The 26,933-nt window shown below is 42.6% G+C and overlaps 1 protein-coding gene across 3 annotated transcripts in view; it reads right to left on the bottom strand.

Annotated features, from left to right (window-relative positions):
• Positions 1-1,035: 1,035 nt before the first annotated feature.
• The window catches only part of LOC112215589 (transforming acidic coiled-coil-containing protein 1), a 43,439-nt gene continuing 17,541 nt past the window's right edge, over positions 1,036-26,933 (bottom strand). For 2 of the 3 annotated variants that reach the window (XM_024374751.2, XM_024374740.1), the window contains exons 2-13: positions 19,199-19,302; positions 12,018-13,389; positions 10,500-10,560; positions 9,665-9,857; positions 6,547-6,599; positions 5,391-5,531; positions 4,979-5,055; positions 4,782-4,825; positions 4,394-4,560; positions 3,888-3,994; positions 3,479-3,599; positions 1,036-3,212 (exon numbers count right to left, since the gene is read on the bottom strand). In XM_024374751.2, coding sequence (XP_024230519.1) covers positions 3,144-3,212; positions 3,479-3,599; positions 3,888-3,994; positions 4,394-4,560; positions 4,782-4,825; positions 4,979-5,055; positions 5,391-5,531; positions 6,547-6,599; positions 9,665-9,857; positions 10,500-10,560; positions 12,018-13,360 — 2,376 coding nt within the window. In that variant the 5' untranslated portion in view covers positions 13,361-13,389; positions 19,199-19,302 and the 3' untranslated portion in view covers positions 1,036-3,143. Of the gene's footprint in view, positions 3,213-3,478; positions 3,600-3,887; positions 3,995-4,393; positions 4,561-4,781; positions 4,826-4,978; positions 5,056-5,390; positions 5,532-6,546; positions 6,600-9,664; positions 9,858-10,499; positions 10,561-12,017; positions 13,390-19,198; positions 19,303-21,209; positions 22,074-26,933 lie in introns of those variants that run through there. The other variant, XM_024374733.2, reaches the window with a different exon arrangement.

Here is a 26,933-nt window from a genome sequence, read left to right as displayed (position 1 = left end):
CACCAAACGTTACAATTGGCACTATGCATTGGGGCAGGAAGCATTCCCCTTGCATCCGCCAAACTCAGATTTGTCCTTCGGATGGTGCCAGATGGTGAAGCGTGATGTGGTTGAAACAGCCTAATCCACTCATTTGAAGGGGTGTCCACATACAACATATACACTAAGGCTGGGATTAAATCCAAGGCGCATTAAACGGCAGCACATTGCTCTTCACGTTTGAAGTGTCACGAACCGGCTCAAAGCCCGTAACAAAAGGGAGACAACGTGGAGATAAGGAGTAACAAAATATACATTTATTAAATAAGTAACTAAGTATCATATACAATGGTGTGTGTAATCAGTAGTGTAAGTGAGTGTTTTGCATGCATGAATGTGATAATGCAGGGTGTTGAAAGATGCTAAAGCAAACAACCAAAAAACCACCAAGAAACACAACAAAATCTATGAAGGTGTCTGCAGAAGGTCAGCCGACATGTGCAGCATTTACTGTGAATGTGTCACGCCCTGGTCTTAGTATTCTGTGTTCTCTTTATTATTTTGGTTAGGCCAGGGTGTGACATGGGTGATTTATGTGGCTTGTTTTATCTAGGGGTTTTGTAGTTTATGGGATTGTGTTTAGTTAAGTATTCTAGGTAAGTCTATGGTTGCCTGGAGTGGTTCTCAATCAGAAGCAGGTGGTTATCGTTGTCTCTTATTGGGAACCATATTTAGGCAGCCATATTCTTTAGGTCCCTTGTGGGTGATTGTTCCTGTCTCTGTGTTTTGCACCAGTTAGGACTGTTTTCGGTTTTCCACGGTTTCTTGTTTTGTATAAGTATATTGTTCACGTTATCATCTTTATTAAAGATGTTTATAAATAATCATGCTGTATTTTGGTCCTCCTCTCTTTCACCAGAAGAAAACCGTAACAGAATGTGATCTCGATGAACGTCAGGGAAATTGCCTTTAGGCACATCGGCTGTGCAGTGCGCTACTCTATAGAGTGCCTCGAATTGAAATCCCAGCCTAAAAGTTTTACTGAAGTAAAACAAGTTCACAATAATGATCACTTTTATTCAGGAAATGCCTTCTGCACAAAATATATATATATCAATCAGTAAACATCATAGAATCTGTGCACGTTTCGTTCCTCCACTTTACAAATTCTGTATGAACAATCCAATAAAATTATATTATTTTCATACAATATAAAATGTACACATACTGCAGTGCTAGAATGACAAGCAACTTCAAAGTCAGACCTTTAAGTCATGATACCTCCTCCCGAAGCCCCTTTATTTGGCACAATAATAACATTTGGCAGTTGAAGGTACTGATGATGATGAGGATGATGATGATGATTCATGAAATAGGTAGGATAAGGCAATGGCTCCCAAACTATGACTCAGGTAGGTAGCACCTAAGTGGGCTTGGGGACAGTTCCGTGTCCACATACTGTACTGTAGGTCCTTGTAGACCTAAAGGTTGAAATGAACCAGTCCGATACATTGCCATAACATTAAATAAACTAGTCGTTGTGCTGTTTAGCCACCAGCTAGCTTTTTGTTCGCTCTGAGAACATCTGAACAAGAATCCACATCTGCATTAGTATATAGTTTACACATATGTCATAATCTGTCATAATATTTAGTGTTTTCTGGAAATGTTATTCTCAGAGCCTACAACATTAACAGTGATGGGCTTTGAGGGCAAGGGAATGATTTGGCAACTCTAGTATTATGGAGATGGTAGAAAATATTTGTCCTGTTTTCCAAAGGTCTTGTAGAGAAATGTAACTGTGGCTGCACTGCAGAAAGCCAAGCTTACAACCACAGCTCCCTATGCTGTGTCTAGCTAAAGGAAAGATGAAAACAAAACATGTCAGTTTCAAACGATTCTTAAACAGAGCAAAAGTCCAATTATAAACAGGATATGTCACTACTCCGTTGATGGATTTGTTAAGATATTCTTGTCATAGTGCTCTTTTGTTCAGCTACATGAGCTAAGGGGTAAGACACAAGGAATATGGATTAAAGCCTATATTGTCTATATAACAAAACATATTTGTTCAAACAACAAATACAGTAACAAGAGTTTTTCCAAATAATGTTGCATTGTTAATACAGAAAACCAAGCACTTCCTCCAGACATGTGGTGATAACAGACATGAGTAAACAAAGATACTTTAACATATGCTGTACACATGAAACACGTGTGCTTTGCCTTCAAACTATAATCAGAATTAATAGGAGTATATAGAGTATATCTCATGGAGCTACATAAAAGATCTAGAGCATCGACCACAAACTGCAGTTTGAAGTTGATATCAAATAACAAGAAGCTACATAGTTATTAAAATAAATGTGCAATCCCTTGATCTATTTAAAAAAAAAAAGTATACTAGCATACCGCTATAAGCATGTCCTACCTAAAGAAAGGTACAAAACAATAGAAGATGAAATGAGAGTAGATCGAAACGGTAACTCTATCAAATGAAAAATGGATCGCTCTCCATCTCTAGTAGTTTCTAGAATAGCAGCAGAATGATTGTGTAAAGTCTAAACCCGTGGAACGCAAGCGATTGCAAAACGAGAGCCACCAACTGATTGATTGTTGATCTCTTTCCCTGTATCAGCAGAAGAATGTCCCCCAAACCCTTTCTGGATCACACGTCTCTGTCTCTTTCTTCAAAACTGATAATCCATGATGTGGAACATACTTTACAAACACACCCCACAGTACGCAACGCAACAGGTTACAAGCAGATCCCTCACATAGCCCCACAACAGGGAGAAATCGACAGTAATGTCCATACTATGCTTTATTTATGCAAAAGTTACGATTTGGCACTACATGCCTATAACAGCTGCACATGCACATTACAATTTGCCACATCAATACTTCAATTGATCATAAAAAACATATACTCATAGCTGTTTCGCAGTTTATTTGTTCCATTCGAGAGACAACGGGTGAATACTGCCGTCACTCCCTGTGTGTATAAGTAATAATAGCAGAGACGGGTTCAGATTGTGTTGATGTGTGGATAGTCGTTTACTAGTGGTGGGGATGGTTAGGACTTGGCTGCAAAGGTAAGGCAGAGCGGAGAGATGTTGGTGGAACAGTACATCCAAGAACTCCAAAGTTCCTGATATCAGGTATCAGTCTAATGTTCCGAGCTTTGCTATTAGTTCGTCGCAGATTTTTGTGAGTTCCTCAATTTCTTGGTTCTGTGAAGAATAGAGAGATAGGCAGAGATTGTTCAATCAAAGATTCAGCATTTGAATAGTTTTTTTGTGACTAACAAATGCGACATCATGAAACACTTCCTGGTCGAAATGCGCCATCTTGTGCCTCTCATTGGGAGCCATTGATAACAAACAGAATTCTTGTATCCAATTATTCTTTTACTATCAATGATTCCTACTGACACATTATCCCTTAGGGATAAAGTCAAGCCAAGTCAAGTCAATTTAACTCATGTCAAGTCAAGTACCTTCTGATGGAGGGCTCTCTCCAAAGAGTCCACCTTCATCTGCTCCTTCCTCAGGCTGGCATGAAGAGCCACACTCTCTGAGTCGGCCCTGGAGCGCACTTGGGCGATATCTTCATTTGCTCTGCAACACAGCAGAGAGTGGAACATTAAAGAAAGAAAAGAAAGAAAAATAGAAGACCTCACAAAGAAATGAGAGAGTGAACCATTGAAAGATAATGTCGCTCGCCTCAAAAGTACATAGTAGCCAAACGAACAATAGACTAGATAAAGTGATATATTTATATTTAACATGATCAGATATTTAACATTGAGACATTTACCGTCTCAATCCCTAGAGTCAAGACTCAAATCATATAAAACATCTGCTGAAAAAGCAGTCTAGATACAAGAAATACTGAACTATCGTTACTTGTCTAGTTTTTCCTCTGCGTGGATCTTGAGTGTGTGGTATCTCTGTTCTTCCTGTCTGACGCGGACCAGGTACTCTTGGGCACACTTCTTCAGCACCTCTTCATTCTGCACACACACAGACACACACACAGACAGACAGACAGACAGACAGACAGACAGACAGACAGACAGACAGAAAAAAAACTGAGAACTGAATAACCTTGTATCTCCATTACAGATAGTAATTTTGTTCGCAACAGTCCGATACAGAAAAAACAGTGACGCTAATAATACCATTTCATACCATTAATAAGTGCTTTTCCAAACATAAAAGGACTCTGTACATCATAACATCAACAAAAGAATAAAAAAAATTTGGGGGTTGAAATGACGTGAAAACAACATTGATTAAACCATTTTTTGCCCAATGGGTCACTTCGTCAACAGAACCGCTCTAGTCTTAATCTAACCTTACACTCACATTCTTTAACCTTCTCTCTAGTCTAGTGTTAACACGTAGCCTACCTTCTTAAAGCCTTCCAGGACGGTCTTCATGTTCTCGTAGCGTCTGAAGAGGTCAGAGAGTGAGCGCTCCACGGAGTTGAGGTCAGCCAGGGCCTGGTCCCGCTCCAGGATCACCTGCTGGACGCTCTTCTGGGAGCCCAGGACACTCCTCTTGTGCTGCTCGTCCTCTGTAAAGGTCGCAGGTCAGACAGTTGAGGGACATCCAAACAAGGGTGTGTCTCAAAAGTCTAAATCGGCTTGTTATTATCATCTAGTTCCATGGATTTGCACTGATGTGGAATTAAATGGGCTGGTGAAAGCCATAAGCTGGTAGACATCCACCATATTGCTTTCACCTCTCCCATGATTTCATATCAGTGCAGATAAAATGAACTCCTCAAGAACTTACCAATCATCTGTGCAACGGTTTTCTCGTACTCTGCCACTATTTTCCTACAAGAGACAGATAAACACAGGAGAGATATAAATAAAAATGAAAAGGTTTCTTTTCAGTCTAAAAGGTTTCTTGTGAGTTTGTCTCTGTTATATTCTAAATATTATTATCTTTGAATTATGGCAAACAAAAGCAACAGCGCCATATAATACCTCATCTCTAACACCTCTATGTGGCTTTCTTCATACTTTCTCTTCCATTCATTGGCTTCTATCTCTTTAGTAATTATCTGTTGGGGAGAAAACACTCTGGGGTTAGAAGAGTGCCAGGCATCCATTTCCACTTGCTACTTGTTGATTATTTAAGCATGTTTACTATTGTATAATTTAACAGAAGCACTGTAGTGTGTGTTCAGTGTTACAGTGACAGTCTGCGATCAAGGAACTGAGCCTTTAGCTCAAAGTACTAGCTTGGTGTTAGCTAGGTTGTGTTCATTAGGGCAGGCAACGAAAAATGTTTTTTAAACAAAAAATGTGTGTTTTATTATTAGTCAAAGTAGTCCCTCTCTATTTCCGTTTGGTGCCTAATGATCACGACCCAGGTTTAATCAGTCAGTTACTGTACCTCCTCTCTGATCAAGGTGAGCACTGCTGCTTTGTCCATCTCACTTTGCGATATGGTCTCCAGGGAGGAAGGACTGCCTTTATCATCATGACCCTCACAGCCAATCAACTTTGGCTCTGGGGTGATTGACAGCTCTTCACTCTGTAGATACCAAGGACAAAACATGTCAGTCTGAGCTCTAATGCAAACTGGCTTCTATTGACAAATTATGACAACTAACAAATCAAAAGACCTAAGCCAGGGATGGGTAACTGTCTGCCCGTGTACCGCATAGGCCCTCTTTTTAAGGCACGCGGATCAATTTCCAAAAATGGGGCCCTCGACCACAATGTATTTTGGGGTCGAGGTCTCAACTTACTGTTGAGAGTTAAAATAGTAGAATACAAAAGGTGCAAATTCGAAATTTGGTTGTGCATCAACAGTTTTTCTCTTGTTATGTTAGTCACTGACAGTCACTCAATTAGCCTTGTCAGCTAACAATTTTTAGATTGGTAAGTTAGTCTAGACAGCTTTCTAAAATAGTAATCATGGCCAAATGCTGACCGGGCATGCAGGGCACGTGCCCAGGGGCCCTGACCTTGGGGGGCTCCCCATTGATTTTGCAAGTCACTCTCACTCAGATATCATACTGACATGGCATAAGTCATGGCAAAATGTGTAGAATTAGTTTTATCTCTACCTCGTGGAAAAATGATTATAATTGCATGAAATTTGTTAAAACAGTTCCAAATGTTCTCTCTGCCCCATGGGAAAATGTGTCGAATTGCAGAAAATGTGTTTTAAAATGACAAAATGTTCTTTACGCCCCATGGCAAACTATGTAGAATTGAAAGAAATGCTACATTTCTCTCCGTCGTCAAGAAGAGGCCCAGTAAAATGATTTGTCGGCGAGGTGGGGGGACCCCCCAACCAAATCTTGCTTAGGGCCCCCAAAAGGCTAGAACCGTTCTTGGCTATTGGTATAATGCATTTAGTTAGGAGAGTTAAGTAGTTTAAATGCACAAATGGATTGATTGCACAAATCAGTTGACTGTATGTCTGGGTATGGATGAGGGTACGCTGACCCACGAGCCACTACGGTCCCTCATGACGAGTTCAAATTCTTTGTGGCCTCACCCCCATCAAAGTTGGCCAGCCCTGATCTAGACCTACTTACCGAAGTGCAAATGTCTTTCTCATCCATACAGTGTGTTATCCTCGCCTGTGGACCTGAGGGGAAAATAAATAAATATTGAATCAGGGGATGGAGATGGAAAGTCATTTTATTCAACACTTGATTTTCAATGGCCAATAGGTGGCAGTAAAACCTAATGTGAGATTCAACAATCCAAGAGGCTCTCCAGAAGCTGCTTTTATGCTTTGTCTAGGACTGCTTCTTGCATTTAGCTGTTTGTTTTCTTGCCCCTTTAAGCAGAGTCCCTTTGACTATGACTATTGGATACTTTGACTACTGATTATTGGATACATCTAAAACCGGGATTCACAAGCTTTTCACTCATGTCCCCCTTCCATCGTTGGGGAATGTGATATCTGAGTGACTCAAACATTACAACAAAATCAATGGGCAAAAAAAAAAAAACTAGCTAAAAAATGGGCTAGTTGATCTGGACAAGTTCAAAATACTGTAGCTCTCTAAGGTCTGCAATGACTAACACGACAAGAGGAAAAATGCTTTATGTACTACCCAGTTTCGAAATTGCACCTTGTGCATTTTACTATTACAACGTTCAAGAGTAAGTTGAAAGCCCGACTGAGTTCCTTAAAAAAGGAACTCAGCTAATAATATAACTAAACTCAATCACTGTTAGCAAAACAGACAGTTCTGAACAACGCATGCCTGAGCGAGCAGACTTTTAGGGTCCCTCGGCTACACATATACTGCAATGTAAACTTGCGAACTTGTCAAGCCTCGAGCGCTACCTTCAGAGGGAGCGCACAACACCCGGCCTACAGTTGCCCCCCTTTAAGCAGGGCTGTGTAAACAGAATTGTCTCGTTGAGCCAAGACTCTTACAGTGATAGCATAGCAATGTTTTTGAAACAGCTAAAATGTACAGACATTTTCCTTAATTTTGAGACTTTGAACCTGTTTATTTTTTGCTTGACTGCACTGAGCTACTGAGGTCCAAACAAGAAGTAACTCTCCGGGGAATTATCAGCATTTTCACAATTTGCTTGGATCTCACAATGACTTCCATGATATTGATCAAATGAAACCTGGTTTGTTCTGAGATAACTTTAATACGGTACCTAGTGTAAGCCTAAGAGCTCACATTTAGCAATGGTTCAGCTAAACGTCAGCTACAGCTAGCACGTTTACGTGAGGATGCAGAACATATTTTGTTTCGCTAACTAGCTAGCTAATGTTACCTTGCTGTGTAGCCTATATTATAATATCATATACATGACACTGTATTATAGCTTTACTGTACTTTTCTATTCGTATGGGTGGGTAACTGAGGAACCCCCGACTCTTCTCTTATATTGAGGTGGTGTTGAGTTTTGATAACTGGTCGTGGGATTTGCTAGCAACAACATTGAGTCACAATCAGTAGATTTCTGTAAAAAAAACATTCTGAATACGCTTCACTGAACTTATGTTTGTCCTGTACAACTTGCAGTCCTTCCGGGTGCTGAAATTCCTATTTCTAATCAAAATCATTTAACGAATACAACCACCGACTTTTTAATCGTTGCTCGTGCTACGTAAATGACCCTAACTATTAACCTTAATCATAACCCTACCATAACCATTACCTAACCTCAACCATTACATTAACCATTTAACATTTCAACTTCAATGGGGTAGGGTCATCCCAAGGACCCAATTGAATCTTAGTTTACGTAGTACGCGCATTGAGTAAAAAGCGCTAAAAGCTTTTAAGAATTGACTGATGGTGACTCAAATGTTGTTGATAACAAATCCCGCGACCATAAGAGAACGGGGTTGATGGTTCCTCAGCTAGGGAGGGGTAAACATTCATTATTTGATTAAGAAGCATGTTGTCAGCTAATTTTATGTGTATTGATGAGAAAATAAACCCCTTAATTGTCTGCACCTGCTTGTGGATTGTCACATTATTCAACATTGTAGCCTAATGTGTTTTAGAAGAAAAATTGCTTGGATTGTTAAATCGTTTGTGCTTACTGGCTTCTGTGATATTTACGGTCAATTTGCGCTGCGGACCAAGAATGTCACGTTGCCAGCGACAACGAAAGGTAAGGCAAATGTGAAATATGAAGTGAAAATTGGAAATCTCTTTCGCCAATCTGGTCGTCAGACTCTCCTTAATCTCGTAATGGGAATAGGGCCTATAGAGTAGACCTAATCAGCTATGTTTGTTCTTTCTTTGCGCTGGAGAAATGCAATTCTACTACACTTTATATGACGTGAATGCAAACAAAATCTAAAGCCTACGAAAAGGGGAGACACAAATTGTACAATATGACGTCCATCTAGCCTGGAGGACATTATTGTCGCCCCCCAAAACATTCCAGTGGTACTGATCCAATGATAAAGACAGTGAATATGCTTGCACGCGGGGGATATGGCCAATGATATTCACTGGTGCCAATAAATTGTGTTGCTATATTGGGAATTGGAAATTTTGATAACTAGAGACAGATTAATCTATTATTTGTCTTCTCTTTTCAGCAATGGCCATTTGCTTTTTAAACTGTTTTCCTATTTTGAAATGTTGCGATAGGTCAGGGTCTATTTAATTGCTTTTCTGACTGCTGCAACTCAACAATCAGCTATTTGCTGCGCGCTTAAAATGATTCACAGCTCATTTTAAAAAGAATGATTCTCTGTGGCCAAATCATGCTCTCTGGTGTAGTATTTTCAAAGTTTGCATTTATTTCTGTATAGGCACGAGTAATTATATCGCTAATTTGGGCAGATTTAAATCCATTTACTGTCACCTGTGCCGACATCAATGTGAAAGTGACCTGTGCATAAAACAGCTGGCCTCGAGGCTTACAAGGCCAAGTTAAACGCCGATATCAGATTCAAAGAAATCGGCACGCTGACTGACAAAGCAAACTGTCTCTGCTTTCTAAAAGTAAGAGAAATGCATGCAGGCTGGCAGCTTCTCTCCGAACGATGCTCTGCATGGTCCTAAAGCCATCTAATATGCTAAACAGCCTTTACATTTTAATCGGGACTGGAATGATTTGCATCTACTTATGTGTAGCCCACTTTTACATTTTTTTTTTGGTCTTGAGCTAGCCATACCCAACTGACGCCCCTGCCTGAGAGCAAACCAAATTTACCATCCAGCAGCGCCTGGCTTTTGACATTGGATGGGTTGGCTGGGCCTTTGGCACATGCTGAGTCTTCCTCCACCTCGGCCTCCTCCTTGGCTTTCTGGCCCATGATGCCACTGCAAGCCAACTTTTCCTCATCGGTGGCATGGCGAACACGGCGGGGCATTCCTTGAACCTGGGACACCACCGCATCCTCTTCCTGTAAACAAGAGAATGCAGTGCCAGCGTGCTGTCAGTCTAGAAGACTCTAGAGGAAGATAGAACACTGATGTGATGGTACTAACTGTCATTACCATATTCAATTCAATGTATTCCATCTGATAGGTGGTGAAGATCATTCTATAATTAAATCCATAATCTGTCAAATGTGCATACTGTACCCTCAGAGAATAAGTCCACCAACAAAAAAATCAAACAATGCAGCAATATTCCAAGGTGCATTCTATATGCATTTCAACATGCAAATAGTACTTGATTTCTCTGATATTATAGTATTTTGTTTTTGTTTTTCAAAGCGTTACATTTGGGGGTCACTTGAAGTAGTTTGATAGTCTATTGAAGTACAATGGGAGGTCAAAAGACTTGATGGCACACGGCCTCTATAAACAGTGCTGAGAGATTGGTAATGCATCTGTCAACACGCCAGGGTTGTACTGCAGTGCTAGAGACACACTGATGAGTGTGTGAGAAAGGGAAAGGCACTGGTCAGCATGAGAGAGAAGTGTGTGTGTGTGTGTGTGTGTAAATGAGATGAGGTAACCTACTGAGTAATAACAATTGCAGTGACACTGCAGCAAGGTTATATTCAGCTGATATTGCACACACACACACACACACACACCTGATTGCAGACATCCAGGACCAGGGACTGGTTTTCATACTTCTTCACCTTACAAGAATTCCTAGAGAAAGAACACAGGCAGAGGATTTGTGAATAAAAAATATAGCATTGGTTATTGGGGCAATCAGCCAAGATGACATGTTTACTTGACATGTAATTGTTCAGGATAGGTATCTAATAAATAGCAGTTGTCTAAATATGGATTATACTGTAAACACTACAGGTCCCATTGGTCTTGTCAGTGACACACACTACAACACTGTTAAAAATCCTATGCTGATTGAAATCTGCTATTTAACTTTGCAAAGAGTAACAAGGCAACCGTTCAGGAAATAGCCAACTAGCTAATGAATCTTTGTTTTTCAAGGAGGGTTTCACGTGCCAACAAGCAGGAGTGCAAGTGACTAAAAGCATCTTCATTGAGCTCTCATCATGACAACACTGAGCTCTCATCATGACAACACTGAGCTCTCATCATGACAACACTGAGCTCTCATGACAACACTGAGCTCTCATGACAACACTGAGTTCTCATCATGACAACACTGAGTTCTCATCATGACAACACTGAGCTCTCATCATGACAACACTGAGCTCTCATCATGACCACACTGAGCTCTCATCATGACCACACTGAGCTCTCATCATGACCACACTGAGCTCTCATCATGACAACACTGAGCTCTCATCATGACAACACTGAGCTCTCATCATGACAACACTGAGCTCTCATCATGACAACACTGAGCTCTCATCATGACAACACTGAGCTCTCATCATGACAACACTGAGCTCTCATCGTGACAACACTGAGCTCTCATCATAACAACACTGAGCTCTCATCATGACAACACTGAGCTCTCATCATAACAACACATGCAATGGGACAGAAAGCAAAGACGGCATACCAAGCGAGAGATTGAGTGATGGAAGAGCAAGTACTACTTACAATAGAAAACAGAGAAACTTCACTTGTTCAGTGGTCCTGAGGCGAACAAACACAAGGAGGAAGGAGAAGCAGAGAAGGGGTGCATGATAGACAGACAGTGGAGGTTGGTTGGGTAGATGGGAGGGAGGGGGTACAGCGGTGGCACAGAGAGCATTTTGGGAATGAAGGATGAAAGAGAGAGAGAAGGAGGAGTGAGTAGAGGTGTTCTGCTCAGCATTAGAGATGGAGTTAGGTTTCTAGGGGGCTGGCTAGAGGGCTGAGGGTTTGGCAGCGGGCGACTGACCCAAACATTAGGATGCCAGTGACTTCGCAAAAGGCAAAAAGAGATCCAGTAACTGCAGCACCATCTAAAACTAGTTTAAACTAGTGTAAAAACCACAAAGGAAGGCTTGATATCACATACTGTAGGATAACGACAAGGACGACAATTTCATGTTTTTCTTCTTGCTAGGACAAAACACATTTCTGGATACAGAATTACCCTGAAGAAGGCTACACTAGTGGTGGAACACAACGCATGCTTTGGATTGACGTGCTGAAATGCCAAGCTGTAGGTGTAGCAGACTTACTTGATGATCCTGTCCTTGCTTTTCTTTGGAGGCTGGCGCGTTTTCTTCTCCTCCTCCAGGGGGCGATCCAGCTTTGGTTTCACTGCTTCCTCTGCTGGCCTCTCAGGGGTATCCTGAGAAGTTGGGTTTTCACTGCCCAGGGCTTTAGATGGCTTAAAGGGTTCAGCTGAGTCGTCAAAGTTCTGAGGATCAAAGCTGTTGGATCCTTTAGGAAGAACTGGGGAACTGCTCATTTTGCAACCACCAGCCCCAAAGGGGTTAAAATTAGGGTCATCCCACTGGTTGGGGTCATACTTATAAGTTGACTTGGGAATTGGAACGTCATCCAAACTTAAGGAGGCACCTGGCACGGAAAGCAGTTCAGAAGCGGTTTCTGAAACTGGCTCTGCTACCGGTTCAGCTACAACTGGTTCGGGTGTCGGCGTCGGGGCAGGTGCAATCGTTGTTGCTTTGGCCTTTGGTTTCTTGGTGGCGAGCTTGCTGCCAGGCTTTTTACCCAGCCTCCTTGGCTGTGTTTTTGTTACCTCGCCTGCCTCGTCTAACCCAAACTCCATCTTCACAGGCTTGGGCTCTTTGACCTCCTCAACCTCCATTTTAGGAGAGGAACTAGTCCCACAAAGCGGCGGAGAAGAGCTATGTACAGGTAAAGGCTCCAGTTTGGGAAAGGAGCTACTTACAGTTGGCGTCTCAAGTGTAGGCAGGGCATCGGCTGCAAAAGCTGGGGGGGAGTTCTGTATCTTGGAGCCTCCAGTGGCGAATGGGTTAAAGCTGTCGTCAAACTGGTCCGGGTCGAAGTTGTAGCTAGCCTTAGGGATTGTGATGATGTCAATGTCCCCGTCCCCCTGTGTGCTAGCATCGCTCAGGGCTCCCTTTATCTTCAGGGAAGGGGGCTTGGTTTTAGTGGTTTTAGGGATTTTAGTGAGTGTGGCCTGCGGTTCAGAGATGGTCTCAATGGGATGTCCATTACAAACTGGCTCTGTGCTGCTGGACAGTGGCCTCTTTTCCTCGGGTTGACCTAGGTCCAGAGAAGTAGCCAGTGGCTTCTCCTCAGGTAGGCCTAAGTCCAGAGAAGTAGCATTTGGCCTCTCATCGGGTAGACCTAAGTTCAGAGCAGGACTGGTCATTGCTTCTCCATTGGCATGTGCTGGTGGGTCTGCTGTGGAGGGTTGAACCTCGGTAGTGTCTGTGTTGGGAAGCATTTGGGGCCCTTTTTTAGAGTCCATGGGGGCCTCCTCCTTAGGGTCCACGGGGGCCTCCTCCTCAGGAGCCAAGGGGGGCTCAGCCTGGCCCATGTTCTGGTTAAAGAGGCTATGAACTGGATCCCCGGCTAGGCCAGACACCATCAGCTGTTCATCCTCCTCCTCCAGGGTATCTGGTGAAAGCAGGAGAGAGGATACAAAAAGTCGACTCAAAAACCAGTAGTAGCTGCCAGAAAATATATATTTTTAAACGTAGCCACAAATGCAAAAGACGACGATCAAAAATGTAATTTGGAGTGTGATGTAATTTCAACAAAAAAGCCTTCTCAAGGCAGGTTGCAACAAATATTAAGAGATGATAATATTCCTTGGTTGCTACCAATCTCACAGTAACATAAAGTTGCATCTATTTCCATGGTTACGCTTTTCTTTAAAGGCCTAATAACATAACAATACATTTGTTTGTACTTGGAAACTGTAATAAGGGAATATGGAAAAGTCTTAACAGGTCAGATTGAGAGTGTATGTCTTGAGGGAGCTGTTACTGTTGTTGATTTTGCAACACTGCCCAGAGGAATGTACAAATGTTTCCTGATGGCCGTCATCGTCACAGTTTTCATGCAACAGTCTGTTGCTAAGAGACAGGGGGCAGCAAAGGCCCTAGTTTATTTATATACAGTGGGGTGGAAGAATTAATATGCTACAGTGTTTAATGCAGAGTTGATTCTCTTATTCAAAATATTTAGAGCTAATCATCACTAAGCAAAGTCAAATCTTTCCATCAGTATGTTTACGTACATGTGAATGGGTGTGGTGTGTGTGTGGACAGAGAGAACAAGAAAGGGCCGCAGAGAGAGGTACAGTATATAGGATCTTGATTTGAGCCAGTTTTCTACAGTAGGAAAATAATCCTGCAGCAACAGGAAATGTGAATTATTATGTGTATTATAAATAATGGACATTATTGAAGGGGTTGATACATTTTTCATAAGGCAAAATTAAGTCTGAAAAGTGGCAAATGAAATGAAGATCCTATATCTGTACAGCTTGGACAGAGCAGATCTGATTAACTGCTCTATAGTCAGTTCATCAAAGTTCAGATCCCTGTACCCAGGAATTCAAGGTTAAGTTATTGAATCCATATTTAGTGGAGATAGTGAACATGGCTATATTGCTATATTATCAAGAGAGAACACCTATTTCTGAAAAGAAGTTTTTCTGTAGTGTCATCACTTTTCAGTCTCTATTATGCCATTATTACATTCGGTCCTGATACTGCAATAATACTAAGATTAACTCTCACTGGACAGAAGTACTTTTGTACTCATTTGATACAAATACTCATAGTATAAAGGAAAATACAGTTATATATTTGATAATATACGTTATACTTATTGTCGGCACTAGGGTTTTTAGTTCAACCCTAAAACAATATAGCAGTTGCTTATTTTCCTGCAGTAGCCAAATGCAGCACTAAGGACCTAAAGTAGAACAAGACTAGACAGTAGGGCAAGACAATACATTCCCCAAGTTAAGAGTGGTTATATAAGCTCTCTCACCAGGTCTGAACACTGGCAATCAACTTTCTCTTATTTAAGACCAACCAAAAGCTGGTTTTATCTGTAAGGCAGTGGGTTATGGCATGAATTTTGACGGCCTATCCAGTCGTGATGCACACTACCCGTATGTGCATGGAACAACAGTAGCCTAATGTGCTTTTGGTGCCTGTATACTTTGTATTTAGTAAGATGGTTCCGGTATGTTCATAAAACATAGGCCTATTTGGGAGCAGTACAACGTGAGTGGACATTTCTCTTTACATTGGATCTTTGTCCTGCTACTGTGAAAAGTTTGGATGTGTGTAAAACCCTCCATAGTCTGCCCTGTTTTAATATTATATGCCCACAGGGAGAAATGATGGCGCTTGTAAGTTGTATGTTTGGCATGTCCATGCTCAGCCATAATGCAATTTACAGTAGGCCTAGCCCCTATATCAGAGCGAATGCTTGTGCATTCATCAAAACCCAGTCCTTTCGCAAGTGCGCCGATAATTATGATAGGGAAAATAGCAGAAATATTTCTGACACACCCCTGCTTAGATTAGCCGTTACGTTAGGTTGTTAAAATAGAGCCCATACTGTTTTTAGTTTGAAAGAAAATGTCCTGCAATTTTTAGCATTTTGCCTTTGGCCGGAGAGAACATTTAGCAATTTTATAACTAATTTCATGCAATTTTACTTGTTTTGCCATGGGGCGGAGAAAAATGTGCAGTTTACAACTAACCACATTCTTAAATTGCACCACATTTTTAAATTGCACCACTCCTGGGCGGAGTGTGGGATTTATAGATGTATAGACATTATTTCTGTCTATAAACCCTACAACATTCTTTTACTTGACTTATTGCCAGAGATAGTTAAGTATTCAGAGAGTAGGACAAACAACAAGGTTATTTTTGTGTACACTACTAAACGTCTCTAAAAGTACCTGCAGCTTCATCCTAGCCTGTTGCCAGGTCTGTTTGTGCTGTCTTGCCAACTCATATGGTCTTTATTGGAAAGACAGCACAAACAGATCTGGTACCATTAGCAAAGCAGCACAAACAAATCCTGGAACAGGCTAGCTTCATGCTGCCAAGAACAGTCCCTTCAAAACGGGCCAGTGAGCTAGAGTTCAATCTTCTCCACAGCTGGCTGCGTGAGGAAGAGGAGGAGTGAGGAAACATCAGGAGAATGTTTGTGGTTGTGGAAGAGAACTGAAGACAACTCCCTCGGTGCGTGCTGCCAGCGAATGCAGCCTTCTCAGACTCCGCGGCTCACGAACGACACTTTCACTACCCCAGGCCTGAGCAAACAAAGATAGCCTGGACACATCCTAGCCTGTGCTACGCAATCCCACTCAAAGCAGTTTGAGACCCCTTGCTTTTACAGTCCCATATCAAAACACAGTGGAGTGAACCGAAACAAAACTCTCAGAGACGAAGAAATACTTATTAAAAGTAACTTTGACAGAGTGAAAAGCAGCACGGCTGTCCAACTAAACTACGCCTCCTCAAATACTTCCAAACCAGCCTGAAATCCAACGGGTATGTGGTTGCATTGCATGCACTCTCTATGAGTTTTGAGACCATCTAAATTATCGCCAACATATACTGGACATCATACAATAACAGGGTTTGAAATGAAGTGTTTCAAGTATATTCAAGTAGGTTACTTCAAAATATTGGGACTGGGAGTAATATGGAAACCACTGTTGCTTCACTGACTTGTAATGGGGCTCATAGATCCAAACCGGATCAATATATTGGAGATATTTCTAGATCCCTCACAGGGTAAGTCACTCTCAAACCCCTCCCACAGACAATTGAAAACAAAGAGGAGCAACTGCTTTTGTTCACGGCTGACCTCCCGAATTCCATAGTCCAAAGTAGGGGTCGACCGATTATGATTTTCCAACGCCGATACCGATTATTGGAGGACCAAAAAAGCCGATACCGATTAATCGGACGATTTAAAAAAATAAAAATTTTAAAATAATTTTAAAAAACATTTATTTGTAATAATGACAATTACAACAATACTGAATGAACACTTATTTTCAATTTAGCCTCAAATAAATAATGAAACATGTTCAATTTGGTTTAAATAATGCAAAAACAAAGTGTTGGAGAAGAAAGTAAAAGTGCAATATGTGCAATGTAAGAAAGCTAACGTTTAAGTTCCTTGCTCAGAACATGAGAACATATGAAAGCTGGAGGTTCCTTTTAACACGAGTCTTCAATATTCCCAGGTAAGAAGTTTTAGGTTGTAGTTATTATAGGAATTATAGGACTATTTCCCTCTATACCATTTGTATTTCATTAACCTTTGACTATTGGATGTTCTTATAGGCACTTTAGTATTGCAAGTGTAACAGTATAGCTTCCGTCCCTCGCCTCAAACCAGGAACACAATGACAAGAGCCACCCTCGAAGCAGCGTTACCCATGCAGAGCAAGGGAAACAACCACCCCAAGGCTCAGAGCGAGTGACGTTTGAAACCCTATTAGCGCGCGCTAACTAGCCAGCCACTTCGGTTACACCAGCCTCATCTCGGGAGTTGATAGGCTTGAAGTCATAAACAGCGCAATGCTTGACGCACAACAAAGAGCTGCTGGCAAAACTCAGCTTGTTTGATATGAAAGTGCTGTTTGAATGAATGTTTAAAATCACGCGCCTGCGGTTTCTGCCTGCAGGAACCACCGCTCAGTCAGATACTTAGATACTTGTATGCTTGTATGCTCAGTCAGATGATTTCTGTCTGTTATATGCATGTAACGCGGATGATATAGGACACGCATAGATAAAATAATATCTAGCTAATATCATCAACCATCAAGTTATGATTAAATGTCAGAGTAGTGTCTGTTAACTAGTGATTATGATTGATTGATTGTTTTTTATAAGATAAGTTTAATGCTAGCTAGCAACTTACCTTGGCTTACTGCATTCACGTAACAGGCAGTCAGTCTCCTTCTGGAGTGCAACGGTCGTTATTGCGTTGGACTTGTTAACTGTAAGGTTGCAAGATTGGATCCCCCGAGCTGACACGGTGAAAATCTGTCGTTCTGCCCCTGAACGAGGCAGTTAACACACCGTTCCTAGGCCGTCATTGAAAATAAGAATGTGTTCTTAACTGACTTGCCTAGTTAAATGAAGATTAAAGATAAAGTGTAAAAAAAATTCTGATTTCCGATTGTTATGAAAACTTGAAATCGGCCCTAATTAATCGGCCATTCCGATTAATCGGTCAACCTCTAGTACAAAGCAAATTCTTATGCAGGCCGTAATCCAATTCTCTACCCTTCTCCAATGTTAATATTTTATTTGAGCCACACATGCTATTGTTTTGGAGTGGCCTACCTCAGATTGACCTGAATGGCAAATATAAGTCCTGTATTCAGCCAATGACTTCCCACTGGACACAGACGTCAATTCACAGTCTATTCTGCGTTGGTTCAAGGTAAAATGATTGAAATTATGTGGAAACAACGTTGATTCAACCAGTGTGTGCCCAGTGGGTTCTCTCTCACAACTAGCGTTAATTGTTGGTGTGAATAAGGTAATTGTGTAGTTTAATATCAAGCTTTAAGTGCTGTGTAACTTTAATGGTCTTTGTGAATGTCTAACAGTCAGATGCATACCTAGAGAAGTATGGTAGGCAAACAAAGCACATCTGTCTTCAATTACAGCGGCAAGGTACACTTCCCTCCGTTTGGCCACATGTCAGACGGAACATAGTTAAAATAGCTTTACAGTAGGTGCAGTTTAATCTATTGCAGTAGCAGTCCTTTGAGAGCAAATGCAATCTGCAGTTTCAGTTGAGAAAACATTATTGATCGACATCAAATGGTCTGAAGGACTAATCTACTTGATTCCACCAAACACTGTATTTTGTTTAATGAAAACAGCATATTGAAAACCACATCTGAGGTGACTGTTAAAAGTTGAAGCACCATGATAGTGCGCGCGCACACACACACACACACACACACGGTTCCCCACAGGAAGTGCAAGACAGAGAGACAAAATCTCTCTTGTTGCCATGGAAACTCCAAAGGAAGCCAGCCAGCTAATGCATTCTCTACACGTGAGTGTCAGTCAGTGGTGCGTGGGTGTGGGAGTGAACTGAAGAGGTGGTTGAGGTGTGTGGTAGGCCATGCCATGTACTGTAGATGTTGTGAGGGACAATTTGTGCTATAACAATATCCCTTACTGTGAAGCTGCTCTGTGTGGTATGTCATTATGATATAGTTGTATGATGTCATGTTTTTGTTGCTGACTCACATGCCAAAAGTAATTGCTCTTCGGGGATAGATAACATTCATTCATTTTAATTTTGTTGTTGACCTTAATGAAATACGTGCAAGTGATTTTCAGCATGTTTTGTGCCTACTTCTCTCTTTCTGTCCTTGTGTGTTGAAGGCAAGCAGCAGTGCTCTCACCTGCTCTGTCAGTGGCGAGGTTCTCCAGCTCTCCTGGGACACTGAGTGGAGCGTGGACAGGACTCTGAGCCTCTGGGGTCGCAAAGTGGCCCTCTGAGTCCGAACTGGAAGAGAGAGAACGAGAGAAAGAGAGCGAGAGCGAGAAACAGATAAAGAGAGAGGTAGATGAGTTTGGTCATACCACTAGAATATCTGGAAATACAAACTATTGTGAAAATATCATTCTAGTATGTGTACTAATGTAGATGTTCTAGTATGTGTACTAGTGTAGATGTTCTAGTGTAGATGTTCTAGTATGTGTACTAGTGCAGATGTTCTAGTATGTGTACTAGTACAGATGTTCTAGTATGTGTACTAGTACAGATGTTCTAGTGTGTGTACTAGTGCAGATGTTCTAGTGCAGATGTTCTAGTGTGTGTACTAGTGCAGATGTTCTAGTGTGTGTACTAGTGCAGATGTTCTAGTGTGTGTACTAGTGCAGATGTTCTAGTGCAGATGTTCTAGTGTGTGTACTAGTGTAGATGTTCTAGTATGTGTACTACTGTAGATGTCCTAGTATGTGTAGATGTGCTAGTATGTGTACTAGTGCAGATGTTCTAGTATGTGTAGATGTTCTAGTATGTGTACTAGTGTAGATGTTCTAGTATGTGTACTAGTGCAGATGTTCTAGTATGTGTACTAGTGCAGATGTTCTAGTATGTGTACTCATTCAATGCAATGTGTTTGCATACCTGTCATGTGCAAAACCAGTTGGCTACAACTGATAAACAACCCACAGTAGTATCTGTGAGATCCAATGTTGTGCTATAGGTATAGCAATTAAACACTGCTATAAAAAAATATATATTGCACGATCATCTCTCTCCATCGGTATCACAAAGTCGTGAGTGATAACACAATCATCAAAGGCAGGATAGTGTTTTGCCCCAACAAGGAACAGGAGACAGAGGGCACATTGTGTGCTATACATCACTTGTTGTACCTGTCTGCGGTGCTGGGGAATAACAAAGTACCTGAGGCATTGTGAAATACTTCCAACAAACGTCACACACGCACACATTAACCAGTAAGCCTCTAAAACGACAACAGGCATGTCTGTTTGGAAGAACCACATAGTAGAACAAAACGGTGTAATGGTCAAATGCATTTTCTCTCTCTCTCTCTCTCTCTCTCCCCCTTTATGCTTTGATCACAGCGTCATTGCATTTTGGTACACCAGAAGTACATTTATTTCCAATGAAACGCTGTGTTTTCCTTGCAGCATCGTGTTGCAGAGGCAGTTGCAGTGTGTTCGTTGTGGTGTATACGTTGGATTTATCGAACGTATGTGTCAAACTGTATGCGTAGGCGTCATTACAGAAATGAACTTTTGTTGCACACATATCCAGATGATGCTGCGTACCATTTTGCGCCAGGGCACTGTCGGTGTGATTGAAACGTTAGAACAACACCCGACTCACAAACCCCACAGGTGGAAAGGCAAAGCAGGTGCCACTCTCCCCCTCCTTCCCCCATATGACTCCCCCTCCTTCCCCCATATGACACCCCCTCTCCCCCTCCTTCCCCCATATGACACACCCTCTCCTCCTCCTTCCCCCATATGACACCCCCTCTCCTCCTCCTTCCCCCATATGACACCCCTCTCCTCCTCCTTCCCCCATATGACACCCCCTCTCCTCCTCCTTCCCCCATATGACACCCCTCTCCTCCTCCTTCCCCATATGACACCCCCTCTCCTCCTCCTTCCCCCATATGACACCCCTCTCCTCCTCCTTCCCCCATATGACACCCCCTCTCCCCTCCTTCCCCATATGACACCCCCTCCCCCTCCTTCCCCCATATGACACCCCCTCCTTCCCCCATATGACACCCCCTCTCCCCCTCCTTCCCCCATATGACACCCCCTCTCCCCATCCTTCCCCAATATGACACTCCCTCTCCCCCTCCAGCTGCATTGTGGGTCTCACTTGGAATGCTTCAAGGCTCCAATGTAGCCAACAAACACACTCGCCTGCACCCTTGAGATCCATCTTCCTCCTCTTCCTCTCGCTTCCCTCCAAGGGGCAGCCGTCCATTCTCCTCCTTCACCCCCTGGCCCTCCTCCTCTTCACTGTCCTCTCCCTCCCCTGCTCCCCGGACTGCCGTCCACGTCCACTTGGCCCAAGACACAGGCGACAGCCAAGACATCCTCCTTGGCACTGTTTTCGGCTTCCTCCCTTGGTCTGAATAGCGTAGACACTATCTTCTTGTGTTGTGTCTAGATAGACAAAATCCGTTCTGTAGTGTCTGAATAGACCCTATCTGTTTGAGTTGTCTTCAATGGTTAACCAGTTGTTTCTATCTTCTTCTCTCCCTCTTAAAGATGGCAAAATAAACCACCAGTTGTTCTTCACATCTTAGTAGTAGCTCCTCCTGGCTGTTCTCTTCTTCATGTTAGTCAGTTTCCCCTGAAGGCGTTCCTTCCACTCGGCTGTTGATGTTCTGTTTGGCAACCTTTTCTCAGAGGCTTCCAGTGCTCTCGTCTTCTCTTGCTCCGTCTCACCCTCTCTCTTACTGTCTGTCACGCTCCCTCTCTCTCTGCCTCTGTGGCAGTCAGAATACCACAGCAATGATCTGCTGGCTTCCAGAGTGTTGCCTAGCTCGCACTCTCACTCTCCCCCATGCTGTCTACATCAGGGCCAGTCCACTGTGAAAGAACATGGGGGGAGAAAGGAAGCTTGCATCTTCAAAAGATTGCTGTGCTCTCTGGGCCAGTGAGTGTGGCGGCCCCTGTGGTGACAGAGTGGTAGCTCCCAGTCAGGCAGCTGTTCCACTCATGCAAAAAGCAGAAGAGGGAAAACGAACTGGGGCTGAGGAGAGTCTGGTGTTGCAGAGTGGTGGAGTCGGTGGAGCTTCACGTTTTACAGCGCAGAGGGTTTTGGAATGTAGTCTCCCAAGCTCCCCACCCTCCCCGCCCTCAGGCTGTTTAACCGTTAACCGTTTCCCTCCTCCTCCTCCTCCGACCCGACAAGGCGGCAACAGCCAGCCATGCATGACTGGACCAGACCGGGGAAACCTGTTCTTTCTCATAGCCCCCAGTTCCTCCCTGGTTCACGGACTCAATGGCCCCCTTGCCACTCTCTGGCTCATTGTCCCAATAGTCATCGATTCTCTTCTTTTCCTCATTTCCTTAGGATGCTATTTTCCTTTCCTAATTTCCCTAGGAAATGTTTCTGTCCTTCATGAACGCTGACATGAAAAGGTCTTCATTGGCAACATAAATCGGCCGAATTCTGACCCTATCTTTTCTTAGCCTAGCGGTAATGAGCGTTGGGCCAGTAACCAAAATGTCGCTGGTTCGAATCCACGAGCTGTGCAAAAATCTGCCGTTCTGCCCTTGAGCAAGGTAGTGAACAACAACTGTTCCCTAGGAGCCGATGACGTGGACGTCGATTAAGGCAGCCCCCCCGCACCTCTCTGATTCAGAGGGGTTGGGTTAAATGAGGAAGACACATTTCGGTTGAATGCATTTAGTTGTGCAACTGACTAGGTATCCTCTTTCCCTTCCCTTCCCTCAAGCCGATCAATTGTCACCAAGAAAAGGAGACAAAGCGATTTTAAATGATTGGGACACAACCTCACTGATACCACTGATGGCTGCTTGAAATAATAGAAGAGCCTGGGGATGCTAGCTGTTTGTTCCCCTCCAGTGATTTATGCTCAAGCTGACATCAATCATTATGCTTCAGTTAAAGAACCACGAGAGCGCAGCCTGTCCATTGTAGAAGAGAAAAACTTGTTTACCCAGAATTCTTTCCACCATGGAGAGGGTGAAGGCTCTCTCTAGTTGAGGTTTTTGCTGTCTGGTTTGAAGATGTGCTTGAGAAAGGGAGTTCCAACTTCTAACTCAGAATAAAACAATTGATAATATATATCATTCTATTGTGTTTTCCTACATTGGAGAATTATTGGTGATTCTATCAATGTTGTATTTCTGACCAGTTTTCCAGGTATTTTCCATTGTGTTAAAAGACTAATAAGCCTTAAACTCTCAAAAGTGTTTGTTGTCTGAAATACCTGTCTTGACAACATGCTGTCTCCTACCGACTACTACTGCAGTGAGGAAATGAGGTGAGGGGGGGTGTAAGAACCCAAAAAGCAGGAAAAGGTGAAAGTGATCCAGAGAGAGTTGTGACACATGGTGACCCAGGTTTGTACAGCATTCAGATACATTTACCGCTCACGGTCACCAGAGATCCACATTATCGTCTAATCTACACCAGTCAATGAGATTCAGTCAAAACTGCCCAACTGAACAGCCTGTCCAAAGCGTTGAACAAAATTTAGCGATAAAGCATATACATATTAGCATACCTCTAATCATACTATTCCATCAATAACGTTCATCAGCATCAAAGCAAAAATAATTGAGGTTACCCGCATACACGTCACATATGGCCACTTCACTGTTTTATTACGAAACATCAAAAACGGATTGTTTGATTGAAATGCTAAGGCTGTGCTTGTTCATTCTAGTATAAAGACGACAGCCATACACATCAATGAAAATGGTGAGGCAATGGTCTGCGGGGCACATGGGCCCCGTTCCAAACAGGATGCTACCCAGTCTTTTAAGGTATGCTGCTGTTACCTGCTTGTCCACTACTGCTGCTCAGGAGGATCTGAGACTGACGTTCTGTTATATAACCCGACGAGAGCTACATAGACATGCTTCCTATTTCAAACACACACCGAAAGTTATGAAGCTGAGGAAAACAGAAACCACATGCCACTGAAATGAGCAGTTACGAAATCATGTCCCACTTTAAACGAACAATATCTGTTGAGGCTTAAGGAAGCTGTCGTAAAGCTTTCATAAAGCCTGTAGAATAACTAAGGGGTGCTAGGACTGCTGACAGTGGCAATTAGATTAGAGATTAGGAAACTTTTATTGTCCATTTTAAGTTTACACTAAATGGAAAATTGTATTTGGTGTTCTGGCTCACATTAAAAGGAATTGAAGTAGTAATCTGAAGATTGCTGCTGGTGTCTGTTCCCAGCTACCATCTACTGTTGTGCCCTTGAGCAAAGCACTTCATCCCAAAGTTGGGAAAGACAGATGATACACTTGGAGACAAAGTACTAGTCTAATATATTCAAGAAACCTGTTTAAAAAAACACGACTTTCCTCAACTTTTTGGGGGATTTCTAAACTATTCAAAGAAGGGAGTGTAGTGTGTGTGTGTGTGTTTGTTGTGTATCTAATTGGCTGAAGGGTGTTTCCAGTGGAGCAGACCAGACCCTAGCTATTAAAGCTCCAGACAGGTTCCACCCAGCCTACAGCCACTGGCCTGGCTTCATCTGTTAGATCCCTTTGTTGCTGTTGGGGAGGCAGGGGAATAAAGGTGGACGCTTCTATATGTGAGGAATTTCAACAAGCCAGTTTCAATGGGGGAGTGGCCTGACTACCGTCTGACTCCAGATGTATGGGTGAAAGGGATCCTCTTTGAGACAACAGTGAGCCAAATACAAACCGACAGACAGACAGACAGACAGTGTAAAGAAGACAGCAAAGGAATATAACACATCCCCTAACACGTTGTCTCACTGTCTCACCAAGGCACGTCCTCACTGACCTCAGCAACATCTCACTTGTTTCTGCTTTTCTCATCACAGATGTCACCAACAAAGACCCATCTCTGTTGAGTCTTGATGTCTGTCTTACTGAACATCCAATAACAACAACAACCTGGTATGGCAGGCCTTGCACAACTGCCCAGCCTGCTAACATCGTGTCTCCAGTGAGCCCAGATGGGAGGAACATTAAGAAGCGTTCAGAAGTAGAAGTCCTCTTTGGCTGCATGCCCTCATGTGCTACTTCCTTTGTCCTCTTTTACCAAACAGGTCGGAACTAAGATTGAGATGTCCGTTAGTTAGGGAGGTGAATACATCTGCAACACAGATAACACTCGTTCGTTAACACATACACACAGGCATGTTTGGGAGACGCCCAACTTTCTCTTTCTCTGATCTTGCCACCCACTCAAACAGGTTCACTCACTCTTTCATTTACACACACAAACAATGCTTGCATTCGTAGTGGGGTTTTGTATTTGTCTGCCCTCACTAGTGCTATTTCTGTCTCCAGGCAGAGGGAAGGTCTGTTATGTAAGGCAGGGCCCTTATTTCCTACTTCTCCACTGCAGTCACAGTCATGTCCTCCCCTTTACTAAGTCTTTTTTTCTCTCCAAACTTCTCATGATGGGAACTTTGTAGCTGCTTGGTGTGATTCACGATATTCATAAGGGGATGTGACCTCTCTCTGTCTCTGAGAAAGAGTGAGAACAAGAGAGAGGGAGAGACAGGATAATAATACGTAACACATTTTATTTGTATTTTATTAGTTTATACCAGCACCTGCCGGCTGTTGTAAGCCCCTATTTTGCATAGGCATATGGGGAAGTGAATCTATTTTGAGCGCAGTGATAATGATGATTATTCTTTTCTCCCACAGCACATGCTGCACCTGTCCAAAAACCTGGCAGGGAAAATCACCACCCACTGCACAACACAGGCATCAGAACACAACATCTTATAACAGTTATCTCAGGTGTCTGTAACAAAACATTTGCCTACTAGTTTTCTTTTCTTCATATATTGTTAGAGAGTTGTAAAAAATGGGTGAAATGTAGGTCGTTTTTCTAGTCTACACAGTTTGAGGAAGTGGAGGAGACCACATCCGCCTACAGACATGACTATGTGTGTTGACATCTAAACTGCTATCCAATCATGACTTGAGGCAGACCAACCACCTTTCCTGTTTATGCCTCCGTCTGTTCTCCGTCTGTTCTATCAGCCATGTGTCTACCTAGTATGTAAGGTTACATTCAGCCTGGTCCCAGATCTGTTTCTGTCGTCTTGCCAACTCAAAATCAAATCAAATTTGATTTGTCACGTGCACCGAATACAGCTGTTTGTACCATGTTTTGTGCTGCTACCATGTTGTGTTGCTACCATGCTGTGTTGTCATGTGTTGCTGCCTTGCTCTGTTGTTGTGTGGTTTGTCCTATATTTACAATGTTATTTAAAATATATATATTATTTAATCCCAGCCCCCGTCCCCGCAGGACTTTTGCCTTTTGGTTGGCCGTCATTGTAAATAAGAATTTGTTCTTAACTGACTTGCCTAGTTAAATAAAGGTTAAATAAAATAAAAAATAAAAAACTGGTGGAGACTTTACCGTGAAATGCTGCTAGGGTCATTGTCACACCAGCACAAACTGATCTGGGACCAGCCATGCTATGGACCCTGGTGGTCAAAAGTAGTGAACTACAGGTATATAGGGAATGGGGTGCCATTTTGGATGAAACCTAAATACGATAAGCCCTGTACAGTCACCCCATGGAAAATCACCTTCGTGTGATGAGAGAGCCATCTGGTGGCAGAAACAGTTCTGATTCTGCTCCAGTGGCCTCTACCCCAATTCTGTGGCTGACCTGAATTGCCTTTCTGTTTACCTCTTTAATAATATACAGCTATATGGAATCATATCTATGATACTGATCTCTTGGCTACATAGCTGATGCACTCTGGACTGTCCATTAATCACGGTACTCCATTCTGCTTGTTTATGTTTTATCTGTCGGCCCCGTTGCCTAGTCAACGCCATTTTACCTGCTGTTGTTGTGCTAGCTGATTAGCTGTTGTCTCACCTACTGTTTAAGCTAGCTTTCCCAATTCAACACCTGTGATTAC

The sequence above is a fragment of the Oncorhynchus tshawytscha genome, linkage group LG02, assembly GCF_018296145.1.
Source record: "Oncorhynchus tshawytscha isolate Ot180627B linkage group LG02, Otsh_v2.0, whole genome shotgun sequence".
NCBI classification, from domain to species: domain Eukaryota; kingdom Metazoa; phylum Chordata; class Actinopteri; order Salmoniformes; family Salmonidae; genus Oncorhynchus; species Oncorhynchus tshawytscha.
The sequence above is the reverse complement of the archived record's forward strand: the minus strand, read 5'-3'. Positions and strand labels throughout refer to the sequence as shown.